The following is a 23819-nucleotide window of genomic DNA, read 5'->3' as shown; positions in this document are numbered from 1 at the left end:
TTTCCACAGTTTATATACTGAGGAAATAAAATAAGACTTCTAACCATGTTTGCTGTCTTTAAAAGTGTTCTAAGGTTACAAAGCAGTCTGTCTTCTTCTTGTGAATGAAGAATTATCTTCTTATGAATGCATCTGTTCTCTTCTTGTGAATGAAGGTTGCTGTTGACTACACTTAATTATTGATTTCTTTCCCCTAAAACCAAACTATGCCCCTCTTACTCACTTTCTGAACTCAAACATCAGTAACTACTAATTATAGTTATTATCTGAAATGTTATCCAGTTTATCTTATTAAATAGTTGTGCATTCATTACTTGCCTACATCTGCACAACTAATCTACCCCCACCAATTCAAAGATGGGCCCTAATTTTCAAAGTGAGAAAAAAGACATTTAGCACACCTTCTTCAGCGGGCCTCTTGTAATCCTTAATAAACTGTGTAACTCTTTCTGCTCCAATAATCAAAATATATCTATTGACAGTCAGTTCTGGGGAATCTGAGAGCCATTTTACCAGACATTTTCTGCACCTTCTTTCCAGACTCACCTTTTCATTTTAACGCTTGGTAGTTCTGGCAAGCAACATACTGTATGGGAAAACAGTTTAGCTCAAGCTTGTCAACACCATGAAAAACATGCTCAAATATTATGCCAACGGCAAAATAAAATAAGGAAGGTGACTGGCAGTCCAAGAGTGAAGAGTGACACCTAACAATGCTTTTATTTTTTTCTGGTAGCTTGAAGCATGCTGAAATAATTGATTTAAAATTACACATTATGGATTTTTTCTCAACTTATTCTGTAAGATATGTGTCCAGGATTAGATCCTACTTGTAAGAGTTATTTTCAAGCTTCTGTCAAATTTTAGATTACTAGTCTCATTTATTCCCCAAACACCTACTGCAGATGCCTTTACTCATATTGCTTAATTCAGAATAATTCTACAGTGTGCTTAATGAACATTCTAGTGCAGGGCTTTTAAATCCTTGTCTTCAAGGGCCACAGGAGCTTTAGGCTTACAAAACAACCAGTTTCTTAATTAGAAATGTGTGTAGTTCCAAAAAATACCTGTTAATTATAATTCTTGTTCTGTTTCCTTTATCTTTGTTTCTTTTTTCAGTTCTACCAGTATAATGTACAGTGCCATATGAAAGTATTCATTCCCCTCTGTGTTTATCCTGTTTTGTTACATTACAACTTGGAATTACAATGGATTTTTGGGGAGTTAGCACCATTTGATTTACACAACATCTTTACCACTTTGAAGGTGCAAAATATTTTTATTATGACACAAACAATAATTAAGACAAAAAGAAAAAACAGAAATCGTGAGTGTGCATAGGTACTCACTCCCCCAAATGAAAATACTTTGTAGAGCCAATTTTTGCTGAAATTACAGCTGCAAGTCTCTTAGGGAATGTCTCTATTAGCTTAGCACATCTAGTCACTGGGATTTTAGCTCATTCCTTCAATTTAGATGGGCTGTGTTTGTGTACAGCAATTTTCAAGTCATGCCACAGATTCTCAATTGCATTGGGGTCTGGGTTTTGACTAGGCCATTCCAAGAGATTTAATGTAACAGATCATGTGATACTTGGGTTGCACACAGATGGACCCTAAACAACTAATTATGTGACTTCTGAAATTAATTGGTTGGACCAGATCTTATTTGGAGCTTTCATAGCAAAGATGAGGAATACATACACACTCACAACTTTTCAGTTGTTACTTGCTTTTTTTATACAGTTGTCACACACGTGTGAATAGGAGGCAGCTGAAGGGCTTAGAGATGAATGGTAATACATCTGCCCGGGTGTGGGGTGCACTGACACTCTTTCTAAGTTCCCTGCAGGCCTTCCCCGGGAAATCCCAGGAAGAGCCACCGCCTTGACTTGGGACACATCACTTCCGGTCCCGGCCCCGAGGACGACATCACTTCCCCCAAACTTCCTATAAAGCCTCACACCTTTTCCCTGGAAGTCAGTTCTGTTTTGGACTCTGTCTTGTAAACTTGACTAAACTACAAATCATTTACTTTTGCAGCCAGGATACTGAATTATATGGGTGGCTGTCCCAAACCTTGCCATGTCTCTTGTCCCTTCTTCTCACACAGTATATGTAGAAGGTGTCATGCATTTCCATTTCACTTCAACAATTTGGATTATATTGTTAAGTCCATTACATAAAATCCAAATGAAAATCTATTTTAATTCCAGATTTTAATGCAACAAAACAGGTCAAACACTGAGCGAGATGAATACTTTTGCAAGGCATTGTATACTTTACATTATTGGGAAAATCAAGAAAATATTTTTGTGGGTCATAAAGGATTAGATCCCCTTAATCCCTCAATATTTCCCTAAATATTTTAGTAAAAAGCTTCTTGGATGAAAATGCATATAACATAAAAGGGTCACCTGATTTATAGGTCTCCCTTTTGATTTTTATTTGCACTTGTAATTTCCCGATGATTAAAATCCTTCAAACATAAATGAATTAAATAAAAATGCAGAAAGTGGATCAAATATGCAAAACCTTCTAAAAGGGCAAACAGAATGGAAACATGTATAAGAAAAATATGAAATTCTGACGCATTTATCAAAATACAACTACAGTATGTTACAATAACAATAAAAGTACAACATTCAAGCAGTCTCTGAAAGCTTTTTCCAGATTTTGTTCTTCATCTTTCCCTTTGCATAACTGCAGTGGTTGGTGTTATCTAGAAATGTAATGAGAGGTTCAGAGAAGCAAATGAAATTATGAGTCATGTATGGGCCATGTATACCTCTTTTGTACCTCTCTTAATCAAACCCCATAAGCTTAAATTATAAGATTAACAGGTAGCATTTGCCTCAATCATCAGTCAAATTTACATGTTGGTTTAGTTTTTATTTGAAATATTGTAGACCTGCGTTTCCCCATAAGTATTACACTCGCCTCTATATTTTATTTATTTTTGCTCCTTTTAGGCTGTGATCTTTGTGATGTTCTTTTAAAATAGCTTAGCTATTCGTTAAATGAACGAGACTGATGGACTGAATAGTTTCCTCTCATTTGTCAAATTTCTCATTTTCTGATGTGTTTTTAATGTTAGGTCATGGTCTCTATGTAAGACCTGCTGACAAAACAGATTTCTCTCTTATGAGAATAAAATTGAATTGAATAGAGCACCACCTTATACCAAATATACTGAATTTATAGCTGCTGTACAGCATGATTATTCTCAATTTAAACATATGACAAGGGTCACCTACAATCCTAGGGGTCATTAATTTCATAGTTAGAAAGTACATCCTTACAGAGCAGGATGGGTACTCTGATACTTCATGGAAGGTAGGAAGAATTAAAAATTTTCTCCTGAGAAAAGTAAAGTGTTATTACAGTATACAGTATAATGGGCACAAAGTATTGCCTCAGAAAACTTTGCTGTTTGCTTCTGAACCTCAAGCAATTACTCTGAGCATTTCTTATTTTTAGAGAAATCAGTTTTGATGGTCAAAAGAGTACCATGTACAAACATTGTAGTCCTCCTGGGACAGTCATATAATGAACGATGAAGATATCTGAACGAACATGATTGGAAGGAATGACTTGCCAGATATTAATAAAAGCAATGAATTGTTACAGAAGTTCTATGCTATTCATACATTGTCCATAAAATAACAGTATCATCTCCAGACAGAGGAGCAGCTTCAGCGACAGACTGTTGTCACTGTCCTGCTCCACTGACAGACTGAGGAGATCGTTCCTCCCCCACACTATGCGACTCTTCAATTCCACCCGGGGGGGGTAAACGTTAACATTATACAAAGTTACTGTCTGTTATACCTGCATTTTCTTCACTCTTTAATTTTGTTTTTTTTTATCAGTATGCTGCTGCTGGAGTATGTGAATTTCCCCTTGGGATTAATAAAGTATCTATCTATCTATCTATCTATCTATCTATCTATCTATCTATCTATCTATCTATCTATCTATCTATCTATCTATCTATCTATCTATCTATCTATCTATCTATCTATCTATCTAAAAAACACCATGTTGAAATACAAGGTCATTCATAGATGTACCTGGTACCTTTGTACTTGGGTCATGGGTTAATTGTCAACTTTATAGTCATGTCATTGGATCTGATGCCATCTGTTCTGGAGAAATCAGGTTAAAAAAGGTGGTAAGTTGTTAACTGATCATCACCGGGCAGATCTACCAGGCAGATCTGGAAAGGCCAAACAAGTAGTAAATGTATGCTGGTAATGACTAAGGGATGCTGTTGCTCATATTGATTTGACCTCTCACTTTCAAATTTTTTTTCTGCATTTCTGGATGGACCAGCAGCATGGATTCTGAGCAGGCCTTGGTCAAGACCTTAGAAGGGGAAGCAATTATAAGTAGCTATGACCAAATAAAGTTGCAACTGTAGGACACGCTAGTGGACAGCAGCAGTAAGGAAGAAGAAATAAGCTTTCCATGCGATTGTAGTACGAGAGTCTCCAAATTTGACTGAGAGGTGCTAGCAGGTCAAAATGAAAGCAGCTGCAGCTGTGGCCAAAGCCAAAGGTAATGCTCACCTGTGGGTGAAGTTTAATGAAACCATGATATCCTGTAAAAGGTGCTAGAAGTGTATAGTGTGCTTGCATTGGTCCCTGCATTTGCAGAGCAAGAATTGCGTTTGCATATTTCACAATATGCCAAGTCCTTAAAATGTTGCAGGTAAATTCTGACAATGATGTGCAATCACCTCTCCTGTTCATGACTTACATACTAGAGCATCAGGGTGCAGCCAGGGTCTGGACAGTACTTAATTTGACAATCAAAGGGTTGTGTCTCTTCAGTTTATAGATGATATATTCCTCTCGGCTACACCAAACTGTTACCTCATGGAATGATTTGCAGGTGATAATAACAATAATAATTCATTACATTTATATAGCACTTTTCTCACTACTCAAAGCGCTACCACACAGGGAAGACCCAGGACGCAAACCCATGATCTTCTTACTGCGAGGCAGTAGTGCTACCACCGCGCCACCTGTGTGGAGTGTGAATGCAGTTGGGATGAGAATTAGCACAACCAAATATGAGGTAATTATCTTCTCCTAGAAAATATTGGTTTGTTTCTTGCAAGTAAGGGGTAAGCTGTGGCCCTCAAATTGATGAGTAAAATTACCTTGGGGACTTGCTTACAAATGCAGAGACAATTGTGACATCAACCAACAAATCAGTACAGCAGCACCAGTTTTATGTTGCTGTAATGGACTGTAATGGTAAAGTGGGAAATAAGTCCCCACACAAGGATTATGATTCACTCTCGATTTACATTCTCATCATCACAAGCTTTTGTTGCCAATATGAGGCTCTGGGTTACCAGGGTCAGCTTCTGTGTGGGTCTCTGTGGATGATAAGCTCCACAATATGGGAGCAACTCAGAGGAGTGTTGCACCATCTCCATATGGAAAGCAGCCAGTGAGGGTGCTTTGGAGCTGTACTTTAGATGTACCAGGCCCTGACCACCTAGTGAGATTTGGAGGCAGAAGCAGGGTATGTTTGAGGGGTTACATATCTGTTATTTTTTTTTTGCCTAGAAATTCTCCAGAAGAGGCAAGAGGAAGTTCTGGGGAATCTAATGTCATGGTTAATCCAGCTGAGCATGTTGCCACCATGACACTGACCAGGAACAGCATAACACAAAGAGAAAAAAATGCTGTTCTTGATATGTGTATGTGAATGTACAAACAACTCATAAAGTTTACAAAGAATTTTCTTGCAAATATGAAATTTACTTCATTTAACAGAAATACTGCAATCCCACTTATGTAATATTAAATATTTCTACAAGTGAAAAAAAACTTTCATTGATATTGTAACCATCGCAGGTTTCAGGCAGTTGGGAAGACTATGGCTATTTCTGTAAATGCAGGACAGAATATGGACTAGAACAAATGGGTCACTAAGTTAATTTCCAAACACCCTGCTAGAAAAGGTTGTTCTAATGGTGTGTCTTTTATAAACGCTGGTGGGATTCTTTTGTGAGAGTGCTTATTGTTATTTGTTGAGGTACCTGTGCAAGTTGCAAAAACAAAAGCCAGTTTATGTTTTTGGGTCACTGTCTACAGCCACATTCCTCTCTTCAGCTACAATACATTAATATTAAAGTGAACACCGATGTTAGTAGTACTAGACACAGACATGGATATCAATATGATGAATGTAATATAATATTACTATGCCAGTGGTGTAAACAAATACATATACGTTTACATATACACATACATGTGAAGGACGAGCAGGTAAAATGGTTTGCTCAGGGTCGCAGTTAATAAAAAATGAACTAGCTGCATTTTGGTACATTTTAATACCTTTGCCACTAGCCACATAATATGCAACCAAATTGTGGCCTCTCGTGGCTGTAACTGTGAGGAACCCCTTGGAGTTTGTATGTATGCAATAATCTAAGTACACATCGTACTCTTTTCAGTATACGGTATATGTGTGTATGGCACTTTAAGTTTTTTTTAAATGTGTCAACATAAAAGAGAACGTAATCGGCTGAAGAGGTGACTGATTCGACGCATATGTTTCATAAAATATGTTCCTATTAAATTAATGTATAAAGTGACACCACCTACCGCCGCCTAACAGTACTGTATACACTACTGCAATTTGAAACATGCCGGAAGTGCCCGGGACTATTGGAGCAAAAGGTCGCCGGAAGTGGGCGTATTTGTTTTTTGTTGTTAGCGTCACACACCACCACAACTACTCACTCCTAAGTGATGATGTAACCGTGGTCGAAGTGCTACTTTCATTTTCTGAAAATCAGTGGATTTTTTTTCGTTTTTTGCTTGGCGAAGCAGCTGATGCATTTTCCGTTCCAACCTTTTTGGAATAATTTAACTGCTGGGATCTAGATGCAATGTGCAAGAAATTTCCAATTCTAAACAATACCAGGAATCTCAAATATTAGCTCTTTATGTAATACTTGATATAGCAAAATCGAGACCCTTATATACATTTCAAAATAATGATCATCTGAAGAAACGAAATTGTGTTTAACCCGTGCAGCTTTGGCAAAATTAGATGCATGCTTTGCAGTTTCGTAAAACTAATGGCGTACGTGGTTAAAATATATCGTTATCTAAGGTTTATAGAAGACTTTATTTCACGTTTGCATTCATCTTATAAGAGGAGCAGTGCAAAATATTAAAGAATACCTGGAAATTGACTATGTGTGCACCGAACAGAAGACCCTTTGTCCCTACTAAATATGGCGACCACTGGTTCTGCTTTGCATACCGAACAAATGTTTCGAGCAGCTTTTCGGACCAGCGATGCACTGACTGATGAGAACGACGAGCGCATCCTCGGATCTCTACGCGCGCGTCACATGTGCACAGGCTTTATTATCCGAAGATAACGCACGTCGCTGGAGCTTCATGCTGTTTCGATTAAAGGTATTCATTCCATTTACTTTTAAATTTCGCAGTACACTGCCAGAAGCAACGTCCATACTAGGGTGCACCTGCTATATCCTTTATTCATTAAAGCCATTTTTATTATTGATCGTTGTTGGTGCTTTCGATATCTGTTAACAATATTGAGCCCATTATTCGTTATAAAACGTGTCATTCGGATTAATTTTGCAAACTGATGCCATGTTGGTTATAATAAAAAAAGGCTATTAGATATTAAGGTTAACTTTGGAGTTCATTTAGACTTTGTTGTACTTGGTCCAGAGCTAATTAATCATTCGCATGTTATCGTTTACCATACAGATACCGTTTATTTGATGTTATGTTTGAATAGTATTTACAAGTATTTGTTGTTCCAGTTGCTACACTTTAAAATAAGTAAAGGATTCGCCACCTCAATTTTAATGTTACAGCATATGCCAGCTAACTCTTTCTGTCTGTTGTTTGCACACAAAAGAAATATTGTTGTCCCTTGTTTACGCCGTAGTTTTTGACTGTTGAGTTTTGTTGCTCCTTTGTTCGCTGTTCTTGCTCTGTTCATAAAGTATATGCGGTGCATTCTGACTTTGCTCGTGCGACTTTAAGTCAAAATTATTTATTTTTTTATTTTTTTGTTAACGTGGATGCTGCTTCCTGGTGAATTATAATCTTTATTTACTTTTCGGCCAATTACCATTCATAATAATGCTTTAATAATAATTATTGTAGTAATTGTAAATTACATGTATTTACGTGACCAAATAACCAGATATACTATGTTTGATTTGGCTGTTAGTATTTGTAAAACATTTAGTAAATTTATCTTTGTTTGATATTTGTGGTTACAAATAACAATATTATAAAGAAAGCCATTTAAAGAAAAGATCAAAATGAAAAGGATAATTATAAGATTTTTGTATTTGACAAGTACCTGAATGTTTATATTCCATGGGTGACTTACTAGTTTTTGACAGTTTTATGTATTTATACTCAAAGTATGTTATTAATATTCGTAGCGGCATAAAATATAACTTTTATTGATACTTACAATTAGATAAAAACTTAGAATTGTTTTTTTTTTTTTTTTTAACAAAGTTTTTGTTTGTGTTTGATCTTCACTGGATACTGTCTGTTTATATATACTGTCAATAAATGCATTTTAGAATAAGGAGCAATTCAAAGTAACTTTGTCTGAGTAAGTATGGGTCATTGGCAGTGGAGTGGCATTCTTTTCATAGTTCTTCCCTGCCCAGTGATTGCTGCTTGTATAAGTCCTGAAATCCAAGGACCATTTAAAGCAAAAAGTATGCTTGGAGAATGGAATGGTGAACGATGTGAAACAACATAACATTCTCAAATACCTTTAATCCAGTTCACCATCACTGAGGTATCTCAGCAGCATTGGGGCAAGATATAAACCAGCCGCTGATGGAAAGCCCACCCCACCCTACACTCACACTCACATAAGGCCAGTTTAAAATCATCGGTTAACATAACCCTCATGTTTTTATTAATGTGGATGGAAAACTAGAAAACCCAGAGGAGAGCAGAACACGTTGATAATGAGAATGTGTGGGATTTAAACTCGGGATACTCGATGCTAACCACCGTGCCAGTCTATAATAATGATCTATTTAATAGTTGTTATATTTGTTTGCATTGGTTTGCCATTTACTCCTCAACAAATTCACTGTTGTCGCTTCCCTTTTTTCTTTTGGAAATTCAATTGTTCTCTACCCTAACATTCACACAAATGGTCTTTGGCCCCATCCTCTCTGACTCAAACAAAGGGCATTCCTTCACTGCAGTATTTCTTGCCCCTTTCACTCTACTAGCGCCAAACAAGTTTATTCTTTTACTGTTCATCATGTGAATTGTCTCTTCCTCACAAATCTTTTTTTCAACTCTCTATTGCCTTCCATTCTCTCAGTGAAACATCTATCTGGTCATTCTCATCTGAGTCCTTTCCAACTTTTATTCATTTTCTGTCATCATTATCCACATCTCAAAATCTCTAAAATACCATGTAAGTTCTCACTCAACTGTCATTCATAGTTTGCCCTTGCTGCCATGTAGTACAACTTTCTTTCACATTTTTCATGCCACCTCTCTTGATTGTTGACGTCATCACTTACAGGCGTCAGACTGTCGTACACACAATAAAAATAAGTTGAAATCTTTAGCTAATTAATATTGAACCTCCCAAAAAAGTAAATAATGTGTTCATAATATATATTTTTATTATACTTCTGTTCTTTACATTTGCAAACAAGAAACAAGCACCTTTACCAGAATCCCTGGTATGGTGAGTGAAAATAAAAGGGAAAAGTGACATTACATCATATGCTTATTGCACGTACAAATCATGGTGGATCACACTTGTATCTGGAGCACCCTTGTGGATATTTGTTGTAGTTTCAGCTAATGTGTTAATCAAAGGGCAATTTCTTGATGTTTTTTTAATTCTTTCTTCAATGAAGGGGTTGATCGTGCTTTTTATTTTTTAATGAATACAACAGTAGTGTGTTTTCTTGCCATTTGGCTGATAGAAATTTACTTTGTTTTTTATGTTTGGTTTATATCAATTTAGTTAGCTAAATTTGTTTCATATATGTTTTTTTATGTGTTGTTTAAAGAGCCAGCTAACAGGTGTAAAAAACCCCACAAAAAACACAATGCATCCCATAGAGGAGTATCTAATTATGTGCCATTTGAAACTGTAGAGGAGGGGTGGACCAACATAGTTTTAGAGGGCTATTGTACCTGCAAATTGTCCTACCAGTTCATTCCTCATTCAGAAGCTAATTCATGCCTATATTTAAATCCACGTCTTTAGTATGTTTTTGTTTGGTCATGTTACAGTTATTTGCACAGATTTATTGCATTTATTACTACTTAAATCTTTTCAGTTTAAGCACTTTTTTGTAAGTGTCTCAAATAATGTAAAAAAAAAACTGATGAGCAGATTGCAGTGTGATGTTAAAATGTTAATTTGTATCAGTCAGTGATGGCTATGACCACTCAGCTGAGTGATACTGTAGAAACAGAACAGAATAAGTTCTGTACGCTCTAAAGGTACATGGTTAGATTTTGCTGGACTATAATTTATCATTTCCTTTTAAAAATAGGAATAGGTAAATAGGAATGGTAAAATAAGGAAAGCAATTCCTTCACAGATTCACAGTAGATGCTGATTATCTGTGACAAATACCAATGTCTATTTTAGCCCTTCAGGACCAGTTTTGGCCACTCTGATGCAGTACTTTAAAATGCCAAGAGAGAATTTTAATTGGGGGAAAAAAAGCAATTTTTGGTTTACTTTTATTTATTTTTTTTATCAATAGGGCATTATGTTAGCTTAACAAGTGATCCTAACTTGGCCTTTGGGAATATGAGTATAAGCTGGTGTGTGCCTGAGTGTATCCAAAAGTCCCTAAAACAACGGGATATGCACTGGCTGCCTGAAACCTGAAAACTGGATTAAGTGCTTTCCATAAATAGATGAAAGAATGAATTTTTTTTTTTTATATTATTAAGGTGATATATACTTTTATGAAGCAAAAAAAGGAAACAGTTCTCTGTTCTTTGTTATGATTGTTCCTACATTTCCTCATATATATTTACTTTATTTTTCCTCAAATGGAAATGATCTATCTGACTATCTGATATCTTATACTGAAAAAGTATCTTCAAAAAATAGATGGAATGGTGAAATTTAGAATAAAGAATACAACAGTAGCACAAATATTTTTCTTATGTACACTGTTTCTTCCTGTCTTACTATATGGTTGCAAGACATGGATGCTATCCAGTGACCTGAGATGAAGACTGGACTCCTTTGGTACTGTCTCTCTTTGGAGAATCCTTGGGTACCGATGGTTTGACTTTGTGTTTAATGAGCGGTTGGTCACATAGTCTCAAATGAGGCACATTACCTGCATTGTAAGGGAGCATCAGTTAGAGCTCTATGTCCATGTGACGCAATTCCCCGAGGGTGATCCGGCTCATAGGATCCTCATTGTTGAGGATCTGAGTGGCTGGACCAGGCCAAGGGGACGCCCATGTAACACCTGGTTGCATTAGATAGATGGTCATTTCTGGAGGGTGGGACTGGACTGCATGTCTACCAGAGGGGTTGTGAACTAGGATCCTGAGCTGTTTCATTGTGGGGTGGGTGCAGCAGCATGCTGTACAAGTGCATGCTCTCCAACCTGACCTGACTGGATCTGACTGTTTCTTCAGAGTTCGAAAACACAACTCTGAGTGGATTGCGTTAAACATAACTGCAATTCATTAACTGTGGTGGAAATCAAAAGTTTCTTAAGGAATTTGTGATAACTTGTTTCCTTATTTTATGAATCTGTTAAACAGTCTGTAGGAAAATATTTAACTTATGTGTCGTACGATTTCCTTCATATTGACCTCTTCCTGCTTTTTGCATTATACTTTTGGGTTACACTACATTCCTTAATGAGTTGATATCCACCTGGGTTTAATTTTTCCTATCTGGATGATTTATAATCTAATTTGGAATGTTTCATGTTTTTTAAAGCAATATGAAAAAAAGTAGAAAATGTACACATTGCGCAACATTCAGGTGCGTTCAAGAACTGTTTTGAAAGTTAAAGAGTTGTTTGTTTACTTAAAGAGACAGATTTGTTTTTATTAAATAATTTTGCAACATAGTCATATCATATTCCTGTATAACAGTGATAATACAATTTAATTACACGTTAGTATAGAATACACAAAAAACATGCTTTTGTTCACTGAATGATGTACCTAACCCAGATAGGCTTGTGCTGGCTGAAATAGCTTTCATAGAGACCATATTTCAACTCAAATTATGCAGAAATTGAAGTTTTCATACTATTGTTAGTTGTTGTTTGTGGAGGGTATTTGGGTAATTGTAGTTTATATTTCTTAAACAAATCACTTTTGTAAAAGTACCTTATAGAGAGTTATAAGTTATGTTGAAGTGTCAAGGTAAAAATTGCCGACTGATGGATAGCTAGATATTGTGTTGCTTTGCCATTAAATTATAGGTTCAGAGAAATATTGAAGTACCTGCATTATAATTTGCAGAATGAGGTTTAATTTAATTTTAATTTTTTTTTATTTAAGGTATAATTTGCCACGAGGTTGTTTTTAATGTGGCTTAAATGCCAAACACAATGTTACATGTACTGTATGCATAACAGTTTATAGAACCATCCTTATGGGAATCCTTTCCTCTTCTATTCATTCTAGTTCTATTGCAATTTTGGTTATGAACAAATTAATAAATAAGAAGTGGAAGAGAATTGTTGCAGAGGTTTATGCAAGCTACTGATGAGACAGCAGGTTCTCTGTCATGTTTGCGACCGTTCTGTCTTTTCAGTAACTTGTACTGAAAGATCTGTTTAGCGGTGGTTGTCAGATGAATAAAAGAGAAAAATATGCAAAATGTACAAACTAAAATAGCTTCTGTCAAGGTAAATTTGAAATCTTGATTAATTGGTAACTTATATTACATTAAATGTTTCTGGTTTAATAGAGACAACGTTGAACATTCACCAAATGGGGGATTAAAACCTTTTGCCCTGTGGTTTGTCTAGTTTTCATAGAGGCCTCAGTTTATGGATATTATAAATTATTAATCTTCTGTTACTGTATTACCACAGCCGTTATTACTCTAAATGAAGTGAAAATAATTTGTTAATTTAAAGTTATGGGTATGTAAATTTCAGGGACATTTAATACAAGGTGCTCAAGTTTTTAACTTAATCACATGTTTTAGGAACTCTTAAACTCCCAAAGTCCAAATAATTTTTCCAATATATTTTGGATGTTTTTGGTCTCATTTATAATAAACAGACATCATAACAAATTCACATAGTAAAGATTCCTGAAAGAATGTAACTTTAAAGCTGTACAAGTCCAAAACATGTAAACGTGTTTGAGTATTTGTCATAAGAACACAAAAGTAAGTAATTTTCTTAAAGATCAGAAAAGAGTCCTAGACAAATACAGTTTATGAAGCAATAGGATGGCATAAGTTTCTCAAACCTGCTTAACTCAATTCACGGGCAAGGCACCATCCGGTGTATGTGAGCTGATCAAACCAATTATTCACAGCCATGCTCACAGGTGGCCAGTTTACTCAGCGGTCAACATAAAATGCATATCTGTGAGGAGGTGGGAAACAAACTGGTATACCCAAGGGAAAGAAATATGCAAGCGCTGGGGAACATGCAGACTCCACACATATATCTACCCTGAAAGAGATTCAAACCTAAGCGGTTGGATTAATGATGCAGTGGCACTAAGCACATTTTAAAATTTATTTTTTTTGTTAGTCACCTTGCCAACTTAGAGTCACACTCCTCTCCATGTCTACTGATGGACAAAGTCTAACACCTACCGTGATTAACGCCTAAGCCTAACTACTTATACCATCTGATCAAAGGTGGCGCAGTGGTAGTGCTGCTGCTTTGCAGTAAGGAGACTGTGGAAGATTGTGGGTTCGCTTCCCGGTTCCTCCCTGTGTGGATAGCGCTTTGAGTACTGAGAAAAGCACTATATAAATGTAATGAATTATTATTATTATTATTAAGAACTACTCAGTACCAGTTTGCTTAAGCATTTTAGAAGTTTATAAAAAAAATATAAAATAACCAAGTTGATTCCTCTTTTTCCAACTGGAATGTATCAATTTAGCTGGAAATTTTTTAAAGAGATATCATTTTAGTCTCAAGCTTTTCCAGACTGTTTCGAGTATACAGTTAGGTATCTGGCCATCAGAAATACTTTTGAGACACTGCAGTGGCGCTTTAGGAAATTGCCTTTCTCCAATAAAGCTGTTACGTTGATTAACTCTAAATTGGTTCCAGTTCTTTAAGATGAGTGTTTTGCCTTGATGGTGCCTGGCACAAACAATATCTTTTCACATGCATCTGCCTAAATTCTTTTGACATTCTCTAATTTGGGTATATCAATGGAGACTATTTGTATTTTTCAGCACTTTGTATTAGCACAAAGTGTGGAAGGTTTTCAATATAGCTTACCACATCATAGATCAGAAAGGACTGGAAAGAAGTTGACTTGCTGGAAGTAAATCATTGGCTTCATTAAAAACATAGTCACTAATGATCTGGAAATTTAGTTTTTAGAATCAGTTTTTATATATACATAACTAAAATAATAACACCTTTTAGGTTTTGATATATTCCTAACGTTACACTTTTAATGAACATTAAAGCAAGTATTTTTGTGAAGGTCCATATGCTATGTATTAGATATAGGTTGATATTTTAGCTTACTGGTTAGTTTGCTTCTTTATTGTTATTTAAAAGTAGACAGTGTTTCGTTTTTTCTTTTTATGGTTCTGTTTAATGTTTTTGAGAGAGAGTTTTTTTGTAATTTATTATATAAACTTCTATATAAAGTTTCAATATAAACTTATTTTTGGTTATATATACTTTGAATATTGCAAATTTTGTTTAACTAGTTTACCAGTATTTATAGTAAAGAGGGTTTTTTATGTATTGATCTGATTCAAAGGTTTTTAGAGCATATTGCATTACCCCTACAGCCATTACCATAATCTTGTGTAAAGGAAAAGAATTCTGCTAAGAAAACCTCTCCATTCACTTAGCAGCATGGTGCTTAAGCTGTTCTTACAATAGCATTTGAAAGCCTGATTCACATCCTTGCATTTAACTGTGGCATCATTATTCAGACTGAATTCCTTTCTTTGGATAGTGTTTGGTGGTTATGTGAACTATTTGACACATGCGTTAACACAGCAGTGTTCCTATGATCCTGCACTGAGTGACCTCTTTTCATGTTAAACAGAGGGGAATATTTAAAACAAAACAAAATGCATTCATTACATTTTTGAACATGTACATGTGTGTATGTAATATGTCAAACTGACTGGTATATTAATGTATGTCTGTGTGTATAAAATCTACGAGTCTCATTTTCAATTTTGTAATTTACAGTTATAAAATTTTAATCATAATTTTTGTGAATGTGGGTATGTGGGCTAGAATACTCTGCAGTGAATTGACACCTGAGTTGGTTCCTATGTGGCATTCCGTATATATGGGATAGGCTATGGTTCATCAAGGAAACTATAAACTGAATTAAAATGTGTAAATGATTGAAAAAATATTGATGTATACTTTGTATATTTTTAATAAGCTTTTTAATAAAATGATATTTTAACACATTAACTGCAGTTTATTTCCTTCTTTTGTATTTTCCAGATTTTGCTGATTTTGTACAAGCAAGTCCTTTCATCACCTTTAATCAGAAGACCTGTGTCATGGAACACAGAACACAGGAATTGAGAACTACAAGGCATGTTGATTTTGAAAAATATTTTTTGCATGCAAATCTTCTCAAGAGGCATAGTTCATCATAAGGAAACCGTTTCATTACTAGAGGAATCTTGACCCACGAACAGTCAAAGAAGAGATTGCTGAAAAGAGAACAAACATAACCTGTCTAAAGTGAAAATGTCTGTTAGCAGATTAATGGTATACCTGTGAAAAACTGAACATTGGATAAAATGACTGTCTGTTCCCCTATGTGTGTACTGTTCAGCCAGGTTGGAACACCAATTATTTGAATCTTCCAGAGATTCAGTTTATCCATCAATTTCAACAACACTTCAGTAGAAACTACACACTGGACAAAAGAAGAGAAATCTGTCTTACCTCACCAAGCTTTTAACAAAATGGCATTAATTGAGATGTACTTCTTGGTGTTCATAGCCATGGACATTCTTAAGAACTTTGCAGAAGGGCACAGTATGTTTGCATGTGAACCAGTCACATTACGGATGTGTCAAGATTTGCCATATAACACAACATTTATGCCAAATCTACTAAACCACTATGACCAACAAACTGCTGCTCTTGCAATGGAGGTAATATGAGGTTGTTTTTTTTTTTTGTTTTTTTTTTGTTTTTTTGCTTTCAGTGGCTTCCTTTGTAGGTTGTTTTCAGCTTTGCCTTAAGATCATTAGGCAAGTGGCTTTTGCAAGCATTTTAAAACCAAGACTAATAACATTAATACTAAACAGTATAATACGGAGTAGAGCCATATGAGGTAGCATGACTAAACGGTAACGTGTTGGGTCTGAAACCATATGTATGTAGCTTATTTAACTTTAATATATCATGATACAGACTGACAGTTGCAAAATGATTACTACAGGGACTGACAAGTGGGTGGTACGGCCAAAAACTCATGTTACGTTTAAATTAATACTTTTGACAGTTTGATAGATTCTGGTATAGTGTATAGTTTTCAGAGTGAAACACAGACATACATTTTAGTTTGTTTATATATATATATATATATATATATATATATATATATATATATACACACATTTTTAAACAAATACCATGTGTTAATGATTCTTGAATTGGCTTTCTTTTTTCTATCCTTTTTCCCTGTTTTAGATCACTGGCATTAAACCTATGTTGTCAAATATGCTTAATCAAGTGCAGAATTGTGGGATGACAAAACCTGTATCATCTCACTAATAAAGTTCAACAGCGCATCACTCTCTGTAATATTCTTAATAGGGCAGGCTCACAAAGCCATTACTTTTGAGACACTAAAATAGCATTTACATTTAATTTTGCATGAAAGTATTTGTACATCTTGTGAAAGGACTTTTTTTTTTTTTCTTTTTTTTTTTACAATAGATTGTGTTTGCATGTTTTCCAGTAATTTTTAGCATAACATTAACAGTTTTTTAATCAAACAAATGAGAATTTGATCTGATATACCAGATTAACTGGTTTATCACTCACTACTGTTTGGAAGTCTCTAGTTTGGAGAGGAAGCACTGTTTCCACAATTTCTTCTAGTGCAGCAGGCATGTCATCACAAGGAACAAAACTTAAAACTAATAACATTTAAACAGGCAGGAGAATTTTTTTGTTATGTTAGTGTCCACAAAATTATATTATTCTACAGAGGCTATCCAAGATGGAAAGAGCAACACACTAGCTATGCACATTTTTCTGGTACAGTTGTTTTGTTTTTTTGCTCTTGAGTTCTGAACAACATTGTATTAAAATAAATATTTTTCACTTGTTAATATGGTGTTTTTATAGGTTTTATGTTGCATGCTTATTTTTCCATCCACTAAACAAAATATAGCTGTGTGAACTTAAACCACAAACCCAAGACAGGTAGGCAGTCTGGTGTAGTAGTTAAGGCTTGGGACTTCAAACCCTGAAACTGTGGGTTCAAATGATTGACTCTGTGTGACTGTAAGCAAGTCACTTGACCTGCCTTTGCTCCAATTGGAAAACCAAAAGAAATGTAGCCAATTGTATCATGAATGTTGCAAGTCGCCTTGAATAAAAGTGACAGCCAAATATGTTAATATAGATGAAAACAACAAACACCTGAATCTTAATGAGATTTGACAAACATAGTTATGTATCACAGAGAAAGCAGGCTGGAACAGATTTTATGCTTTGTTTTATGACTGCATTAGACACAGAGGCCACTCTTGAAAAAAATTCAGTGATGACTCAGATCTCTCCTCTATTTTGGGGCCATACCAGTTGCGGTGGTCTAATGATGATGAAGAGCAGGGTTACTCAGTTACAGACCTGGAGATCTTCAGTGGCTGCAGCTTTTCACTTCAACTAGTTTCTTAATTATTGTTAATTAGCTTGCTTGTTACAATTCAGAACCCTTAGATTTTAATTGTTGCCTATTTTTATAACCAGCCATCAGTTAACAATGAGGTGCAAATTACAAAGGAACCACAAGCTCTCCAGCTAACGTGCATCCATTTAAACATGTGTGCGTGCATCATGAAGTGTTTTGTGTTAATAAAATGTTTTGAAATAAAGGAGAGAGGAGGGAAAGACCACAAAACATATCAATAATTTTTTGTCTTGGAAGAATGAAAGTACCTACAAGCCCCGTATTATTAAATACCATGATCTGTTATGCCTGGCTTCTAATTCTAAAAGAGTCTGGAATAATAACCTGCAGCCACTGCGGACCTGCAGAACCATAATTGAGGACCCCCCTGATTTAGAGTGTTTCTGCCTTCCAGTTTATCTTTTGTCTTGCATCTTTCTAAGCAGGGTCATTCCATGTCCGATTTTCCAGAAATCCCATGCACTTTAGTCTCAAAAAATTCTGAACAAAATGACCAGGTGTACCCATGTTATCCAGGAGACACCCTGTAAAATTGTTTTGATGTAAGAGCAATACTTTCCAAAATACAGGCAATTTTGTGAGGGGAGAGGGGTGTCAAATTTGACACAGCTTTATTTTTTCATCAGTTTCCCAAGACCATATCTCAAGAGCTAAACCACCTAGGAGACTCAAATTTTTCATAGTGGTACCTTTATAGGTATAGTACGTAATGAAATCAAAATGTTTGGTTCAGATGACAACACTTGGTAAGAGCAGACCTTCAAAAATGGAAAAAAATGTGATATGTCTTTGGCTTTGCTATGTTTAGCCTTTCAGAAAGCATAAATCTAATTGATACAACCTGCTGAAATTTTTTTCCATGTTTAGATATCTACACAGAGCTTTTCAAAACGTTATAAACAAACAAGAAACTGCAGCAGGGTTTAACCAGCAGACTTCTCAGATTTGAAAAAATCATTTTGCTCTAATTTTCAGACCAGCTTAATTCACTGTGGGAATGTCCAGACATTTTAAAATTATTTTTCCTTTCTCTCTACACGGTCCCTTCTTTGTCAAAAAAACAAGTCATACTTTTCTTATGTGAATCTTTCATTTTTACTTTCCATTCTAAACATGGGGTTACATTCACCATTTCTCAGTAATGATAGTCATCATGTTCTTCATCACTAAATTGGGTATAGGATTAATGAAAAAAATAAATCACCAAAGGCACATTAAGCACAACACATGAACAACAGCTACTTGCTTTATCATTAAATATAACCCTAGTTATACTGAAATGTTAACATCTTGGTATTGCAGCAGCAGGGACGAGACCCATTTAATTTCTCTTTCAATTGAAGTGCAGAGTGTAGGGCATCTTTGTCTTTGAGATCAAGATGGTACTGCTTCCCACTGACCGTTGTAGGTGCAGGTGCAATGATACACTGTAATGGCACTCAAAAAGTTATCTATCTAGATGGCGTTTGGAAAGACTCTGCAGGATAGTTTGGATGCATGAAACATATCAGGATGTCTGATTCTGTTTCACTCTTATCATGAAATACACCAATCCAACATTTTTCATCATACATGCATCCAACATAGCCTCTAGTAGGACACTGGTCTAATGTGAGGGATGCATCTTGATCCATCAGTAATGTGATTGTGAGAGGGCAAGTCTCAGCTGCTGCTTCAGTGGTGAATATTCTGACAGTAGATTGATTGTCTTCACGAGACATTTGGCTGATTTTGAGTTTGCCATCTTCTGTTGGCATGCAACAGTGGTATTCTCGAGTACCAAGTACTCTTTTGGCCACGGAGAATCTCATTCTCTGTTCGGCAATATGAGATAGCACATCGTCATTTGATATGAAAAAAGGTTGATGTTTTTGATAATTTGCTGATTGAAAACTCAATGATTATCATTATTAACACATGGCACATTCAGCCTATGTTTAGGATGGAAAATAAACATGAAAGATTTGCTTAAGAAAAGTAAGGTTTGTGTTTTGAGAAAGAAGTGACAATGTAAAATAAAGGAAAAACATTTTAAAAATGATGTGCACATTCCCACATGCCGTTAGGGTGCTGTGAAATGAAATCCAAGATTTTTTGGATTTGAGAGGTCTGCTGTTCAAACCCTGATACAGTTACTTTTCTGTTTATTGCTTTTTCAGAAAGCTTATATAGATTTCTGAATAAGGAAAGAAATCAAAAGTCTGTGTTGGTTACAAATATGGCCTAACCATAGCTAAGCCAAAAACTCAAATAAAAATTTGGTCAATTTCAAGAGGCTGCTTCGACCATGAAGGGTCATCTGGACCAAATGTTTTAATTGCGTCACATACTATAACAATTAATTTACCAGTGTGCATAGTCTGAGCCTGCTTGGTGGTTTAGTTCTTGAGCTATGGACTTGTGAAATTTGATGAAAAAATGGGGCCAGATAAGTACAACACCCCCCTCCCCTTATTAAACTGGCTGAATCTTGGAAAATATTCTCCTGACTGACATGGATATATCTGGTGATTTTTCCAGAATTTTTGGAGTCTGAAGAGTGTGGGCCATTGGTTGATTTGACATGGAGTGACCCAGCATCATCTCTGAGGGCACATGCAAATATCAAAGTCTAGCCCAAACTGTTCATAGTCATTCTATAAGTTGCAGGCTGGTGCCTGTGATGAATTTTGCTTGAATATATGACAATCTACTTTAAAGGGTTTTAGCTAGATATTTTCAGAAAAGCACCAGTAAAGACATTTTCTCCAGAAAAGATATTTGTAAACTTATTGTCTTCAGTCCTGTACCTGACTGCATCTTCATTCTCTATCTTGTTGCAGCCAGAGCCTTCTGGGATATTGTTTTGTCCTAGAATATGCTTTTCAGTTTCTGTATGTTTTAATTCCAGCATGCACTAATACAAAATATGGAACTAAATCTAAAATGTCAGAATTGCAGGAAGTATATATTTAGTACAGGAGAACTATTTATGCATTTTTATACATTAGTTTATTTTTAACAATAACTGTCTTGCTTTTTATAGCGCATTTTGGAAGAATCAAAGAAATTCAAGTAAAAATAAAATAATATAATATGGTTTATACAGTATGTTAAAAATGAGATGAATAAATGGAATGAAAGAATAATGTAACATGTTTAAAATATTTCAAGTAAACTAAAAGTCGAGATGAATTTGTATCCATGCCAGGGATCCATCTATGGAAAGTGTGTTCTTCCTGTAAAAGCATGGGGTTTTCTTCCACATTCTATACATATTTGTGTTTGGATAACTGACAACATTCAATTGGTCAGGTATGAGTGAATCAGTTTTGTTATGGACTTGGAACCCTGTCAAGATATGTTGACCTCCTCTTGTCCTACTTTACCCCTGATCTGGATAGTCAGTCAGAAAATGATTGTATAATGGATGGAACTATGAAACTGAAAAATCTGAAAAGAAAAATACAATATTTTTTTCAAAACTAGAAAAAAACTTTATTGTTAATCTTTAATTTCTTTTACTTTCAGTTCAGTATTTAAAAAGAAGAAGTGTCTATTTGGTTACGTTTTACAGTGAATGGTTTCATTAGTAACTAAGTCTTATGCAGAGTGATTAATCAGATGTATTGGAGCTCCTTTTTTCTTTTCATTTTAGCCTTTCCATCCAATGGTCAACCTTCAGTGTTCAGCTGATCTACGATCATTCTTATGTGCTCTCTATGTTCCTGTGTGCACTGAATATGGCCGTGTTTCCCTACCCTGTCGACGTCTCTGCTTACGAGCTCATAGCGACTGTTATAAACTCATGGAAATGTTTGGAGTTCCCTGGCCTGAAGAGATGGAGTGCAACAGGTATGCCTTTTTTATGTCATATTTTATGCTGGTGCCCTTGAATGTCTTATGTAAATGCATTTTTCATTAAACTGATTCCAGGAAGTTAGGACAGCTTACTGTAAATTCTATTTTTTATTGTCCGAACCACTATGTGAAGTTGAGCAAGTTGCGTCACCCCCAGTACTCACATTCTCAAAAATATTTAAATAGTTGTACTTAGCATTTAATATTTCGAAAGAAAGACACTTTAGACAATATAGTCTTAACAAATACCATTTATATATTTTAATTAAGAATAATCAAAATGAAATGTTTAAGTTTACAAGTTATGTGGAAGAGGGAAGGTGCAGTTTTGGAAGTTTGATCATCAGTTATTTTTATAGTATGTTAAATGTGCAGTTTTCTATCTTGAATGTTGCATTATGAAATGTTAAAATGGAATAATAGGTGAAATATTTAAAAAGAAGATTCAATTTAACCATGGCATAACATTAGTCCAAGTGAAAACTGTATTCTATATTCCCAGTCTTCCAACACATCTTCTTTGCTTTTTACCATTACATTACAATTGTAAAGTACTATGCATCTAACTGTAATAGCTTATGCATGTGAGCAATGAATCACTGTATAAGCAAATGGTTTTCTATATTGAGTGATCATCATGTGACTTATCACACCTATCTGTAGCAAGAGGTAATATCTTGGGAGATTTCCTGCATTAGGACACTGGAGATCATAGTAAATTACCAGTCAGTCTTCTATCATATATTTAACTAGCAAAATACCCGCGCTTCGCAGCGGAGAAGTAGTGTGTTAAAGAGGTTATGAAAAAGTAAAGGAAACATTTTAAAAATAACGTAACATGATTGTCAATGTAATTGTGTTGTCATTGTTATGAGTGTTGCTGTCATATATATATATATATATACATACACTAGCAAAATACCCGCGCTTCGCAGCGGAGAAGTAGTGTGTTACAGAGGTTATGAAAAAGTAAAGGAAACATTTTAAAAATAACGTAACATGATTGTCAATGTAATTGTGTTGTCATTGTTATGAGTGTTGCTGTCATATATATATACATATACACATATACACACACATATACACACATATACAGATATATTATATATACATATACACATATATTTTTTATATATATATATATATATATATATATATATATATATATATATATACACATACATACATACATATACACACATAGATGCACTTACAATAACATAGAAATCAATATAAACAACATTAACATCATTATCATATGGGAATATGAAGTAATATATAAGAAGCACATTTCATATAAATATAAATTATTAAACAGTAAAATCTTCTTCTATAATTTGCTACCGTGGCTTTTCGTTGGTCTGTCCAGGATTTGAAATCACATGTAGCTTGCAAACCGTTTCACGTATTGACTTGAAATGTGGTACACATATAATACGTCACGTCTGCTATCAGCTTTATGGGTGATGAATGTATTACTCTTTTTATGTTTATTTTATTTTAGAATCAACTCCTATCTGCGCACACCAGGGCGGCCGTGGGCGGATGCGTATGGTGTATTCACTCCATGTTATCGTGCATTGCGCTGTCACTGGTATTTTGATAAAAGAATTTGAACAATATATAAGAAGCGTATAAATTATTAAACAGTAAAACATTAACATTTAAGAAGTAAAGTTACATTGAGTACTACTGCAGTGCCTTCGGGTATACCTCATTTTTTCTTTGCCCATTACATGCTTAAATGTATACATTTTTTTGGTGTACCTACCCGAGAACACGCGACATATAACCGACCGTGGGAGAAGCATGGATTTTAAACACGCGTTGAGTTCATCTG

At 35.1% G+C, this 23819-nt stretch overlaps 1 protein-coding gene across 1 annotated transcript in view; it reads left to right on the top strand.

Moving 5' to 3' along the window:
• The first annotated feature begins 6745 nt into the window (after positions 1 to 6745).
• Positions 6746 to 23819, top strand: part of LOC114648008 (frizzled-3) — a 38084-nt gene continuing 21010 nt past the window's right edge. The window contains exons 1-3 of the mRNA XM_028796780.2: positions 6746 to 7453; positions 15703 to 16367; positions 21777 to 21973. Of these exons, the coding sequence (XP_028652613.1) occupies positions 16176 to 16367; positions 21777 to 21973 (389 nt within the window). The 5' untranslated portion in view covers positions 6746 to 7453; positions 15703 to 16175. The remainder of the gene's footprint in view (positions 7454 to 15702; positions 16368 to 21776; positions 21974 to 23819) is intronic.

This window comes from Erpetoichthys calabaricus, chromosome 3 (assembly GCF_900747795.2).
Source record: "Erpetoichthys calabaricus chromosome 3, fErpCal1.3, whole genome shotgun sequence".
In the NCBI taxonomy this organism is placed as follows: Eukaryota; Metazoa; Chordata; class Cladistia; order Polypteriformes; family Polypteridae; genus Erpetoichthys; species Erpetoichthys calabaricus.
This window is presented reverse-complemented; position numbering and strand designations above follow the sequence as displayed.